Genomic DNA, 3,629 nt, shown 5'->3' on the forward strand with positions numbered 1-3,629 from the left:
ATATTGTCAATGAATACTACCACAAATTGGTCCAAACAAGATGTAAAAATTTTGTTCATTAAACTCATGAATACCCCAGGAGCATTCGTCAAACCAAATGGCATTATCACAAACTCATAGTGGCCATAACGGGTTCGAAACGCAATTTTGGGTATATATTCTTCTTTGACACAAAGTTGGTAATATCCCAACCTAAGGTCAATTTTGGAAAAACATTTTGAACCTCTTAATTGATCGAACAAGTCATCAATTCTTGGTTAGGGATATCGATTTTTAATGGTGACTTGATTTAGTTGTCAATAATTGATGCACAATCTTAAGGTTCCATACTTCTTCTTTGCGAATAATACTGGCATTCCCCAAGGAGACGTACTTGGTCTGATGAACTTTTTATTCAACAATTCTTGCAACTGCTCCTTCAATTCCCGAAGTTCAGCTGGCGCCATACGATGTGGTGCTATTGAAATTGGTGAAGTCCAAAATTGAAGCTCGATCGTGAAATCTACGTCTCATTTTGGGGGTAATCCTGGTAATTCGTTAGGGAAAACGTCAGCACACTCGCACACCAAATGGGGTAACCCTAGATCCTTTCGATTTTCGTCTTCCAAAATTAAGCTTGCCAACCATCTAGTTAGTTGATCATGCCACTGCGACTTGCGACACGTTAGAGTTAAAGAATCTTGTCTATCTCCTTTAAATTGAACTTTCGTGCCATTAAGGGAGGATGCTGTCACTGTTTTACAGTAACAATCAATAATGGCTCGATGAATTGACAACCAGTCCATTCCTAGGATGACGTCAAAGTCAGACATCTCCACAACTCTTAGATCACAGATCAAATATGAACCGGAGAATTCTAGTTCACAAGATTTACATACTAGATTTACTCGGGTTTGACCTCCTATGGGTGAAGCGACACTTATAGCTATCTCTAGCGTCTCTGGCTCTAAACCCAAACTTGACACACATGCAGTGGATATAAAAGAATGCGAAGCTCCTGAATCAAACAATACTTTAACCCAAGAATTCATAAGGATTAACATACCTTGAATTACTGATGGGTTACCAACATCTTCTTCTTCTTGGAGAGCATACATTCTCCCCACTGCCTATTGGTTAGTCCCTCCTAGTTTCTTTCCATTTCCAGCTCCTTGTGGTTGTGTTCTTCGTCGGCTTGCATTCTTAGAGGCATGTGGCTGCCCCTTGTTGGTCAGAGAATTTTGAGTAGGCTTAGAACCTTGCCCTGGTTGGCATTTTTTGTATTGTTGTGCCCCTCGTTGATCCATAAACTCCCTACCTTGAGGACACTCACTTCAATGATGCCCCTGTTGACCACATCTAAAACATTTTTATTTCTATTCATTTACAAAGTTTCCTCCTTGCTGGTTTCCTCGATTCTGCCTTTGTTGCTGCTGCAACCCTCCGGCATAAGGTGCTGGTGCAGGATGGTTTTTGGTGTTGCGGATTGGACGTCCTCCGCGTGGTTGGTTGTTGTTCCTTGATCATTGATTTCGAATGCGTTCGGAATCCACTAATTCTCGTTCCACAATTAAAGCTCGATCCACCATTTGAGCATAGTTGGAAAGTTGCACTGCGATCAATCTTCCTCTAATGTCTGTGTCCAAACCCTATTCAAATCGTCTTACCTTGTCCTCTTCATTTGCTACTATGGCTGAAGCGTATCGTGAGAGAGCTTCAAAACGATTCGCATATTGAGTAACTGACATTTTTCCTTGTTTCAGTTGGAGGAACTCTTGAATCATTTCTTGTCTTAGCGAGTTAGGAAAATACTTTTCCATGAATAAGTCTTCGAATTGTCTCCAAGTTAATGTCTCTACTTGTCGAGTACTTCTGATCATTTCCCACCAATGATCTGCTTCCCCTTCCATTTGAAATGCTGCCATGGTCACTCTATCTAGCTCATTTCGGATGTCAGAAGTATTTAGCAACTTCTTAATTTGTCTTAACCAAACTTTAGCTTCATAGGGGTTTGATCCACCAAGGAATTTGTGGGGATGTGGCTTTTCAAATTTTGCTATCATTTCAAATTTGTTTTTATCTTGGTTTCGGGGTGGTATATTGCCTACCCTATTAGCAATTGCGCATATAATTCGAGCGACATCGCCATCAGACACTCTATCACCATTACCGTTGTTACGATTCCTTGTTTGTCCATCCATTCTGCACATGGGATTTTTTTTCTTTTTCTTTTAGTAATTTGTGATTTATTCAATTATTTATTTATTTATTATTATATATTATTATATTTATGTGCAAGGATAGTAAATAATAATAATAACAAAAAACTTTATTAATTAGATTAGATAAGCTACAATCAGCAAAATAAAAATAAAAAATTAAAAATACTACGTACAAAAGATAGCCCCTACAATCCCAAGTTAATTCTTACATCAACAATTCTAAACTAGGCAATTTTACATGCAAGCATACAAAATAATCGGTTAGCCTAGTTTGTAATTCCCTTAAGGCCTCTAAAATAGCCAAGGAAAGTCTCTCCTCACAAGGGCTTCTGGCTCCCATGTGGCTTAGAAAATCCCATGAATCGCCATATCACCCTCATGAAGACAGCAGTTCCCTGCACACAATGCCCTAGCAGCTGCACCAGCTCCTCCCGATAGATCCTCCAGTCCTTAAAGTCCACTGACCCATCTCTCTTCACAATTCTGCATGGGTCGGGCATGATATACTGAAGGCTCCAAATGTCAAAAAGGTTACCCATCCTATCAGTGAAACCATCCGGGAAGGGGCCTAGCTGATATAACCAGGGAGTCACTTGTCTTAGAATTTGGACAAGTCCGATATAGGCACCTACCCAACTCTCAGCTTTCCAAGCACAACCTCCTAGGGGATAAATTCTAACATATACAAAAGAGCCAATCTGCAACCCATTTCGCACATCCCAATTCTCAAACACGGCTCCTACATCTTCAGTGCTCTCATCAGTATTGCCTTCTATAGACTCCTCTTCATTGTCTGACTCAATCACAATTACCTCCAGTGGGTTGTACATTGGTACAACCTCTTCGGGTTCAGGCTCAAGCTCAGGATCAGGTTTAGGCTCAAGCTCAGGCTCAGATTCATAGTCTTCTATAGGCAACTCCATTTCTTTGCTTGGGTCAAATTCTATGTCATAGTTTCCCACTAAACTTTCCTCATTAGAGTTAATATCTGATGACCTTGGCATTCTACAATTAAAAAGGTTCTAACTTAGTGAAGTCACCGAAAATTAAAACTTAACGTAAGGTTTTCTTAAACGTAAAATAATAAATTGCTACCTGTAGATACCCCATTTTTGACTGTCCTCAAGACTTGGATGTCATCGTTTGAACACTCGATGATTATCCATGTTCGTGTTCGTGTTCGTCTTGAGTTCTCGGAGGTTTCGGCCGCGAGCCTTGCCTCGAGACCTCTCGACTTGTTTGTTTTGTGCTTGGTTGTAGACCAAACACTTGTGTGATTGCTTCTAAGGGCAGGGAATGGCTTGTTGGCCATCCCCACACCTCACCGGCCATAGCCTGAGGCCACCGGCCCTATTTTCTTGCTACCGGCCAAAGGTGTTGGCCGGTCGGCATTGTTTTTGGTCGGTTGGCCATTGTTTTGATCAATCG

General features: G+C 40.8%; 1 protein-coding gene across 1 annotated transcript; it reads right to left on the reverse strand.

Moving 5' to 3' along the window:
• Positions 1-509: 509 nt before the first annotated feature.
• On the reverse strand, positions 510-1,097 carry LOC145819277 (uncharacterized). Its single transcript, XM_082913248.1, has 2 exons — positions 1,046-1,097; positions 510-997 (listed from the first exon to the last, which is right to left on the reverse strand). The coding sequence occupies exons 1-2, from the start codon at positions 1,095-1,097 to the stop codon at positions 510-512; spliced, it is 540 nt and encodes a 179-aa protein (XP_082769374.1).
• Positions 1,098-3,629: the final 2,532 nt, after the last annotated feature.

Source organism: Camellia sinensis, chromosome 2 (genome assembly GCF_055761805.1).
Source record: "Camellia sinensis isolate YWXY chromosome 2, ASM5576180v1, whole genome shotgun sequence".
NCBI lineage: Eukaryota > Viridiplantae > Streptophyta > Magnoliopsida > Ericales > Theaceae > Camellia > Camellia sinensis.

Excerpts from the sequence above, each read along its gene's own strand:
- LOC145819277 (XM_082913248.1), bottom strand. The coding sequence starts at position 1,097 with ATGTATGCTCTCCAAGAAGAAGAAGATGTTGGTAACCCATCAGTAATT. Across the intron at positions 998-1,045 it reads TAACCCATCAGTAATTCAAG|GAGCTTCGCATTCTTTTATA; the intron begins GTATGTTAATCC and ends TGTTTGATTCAG.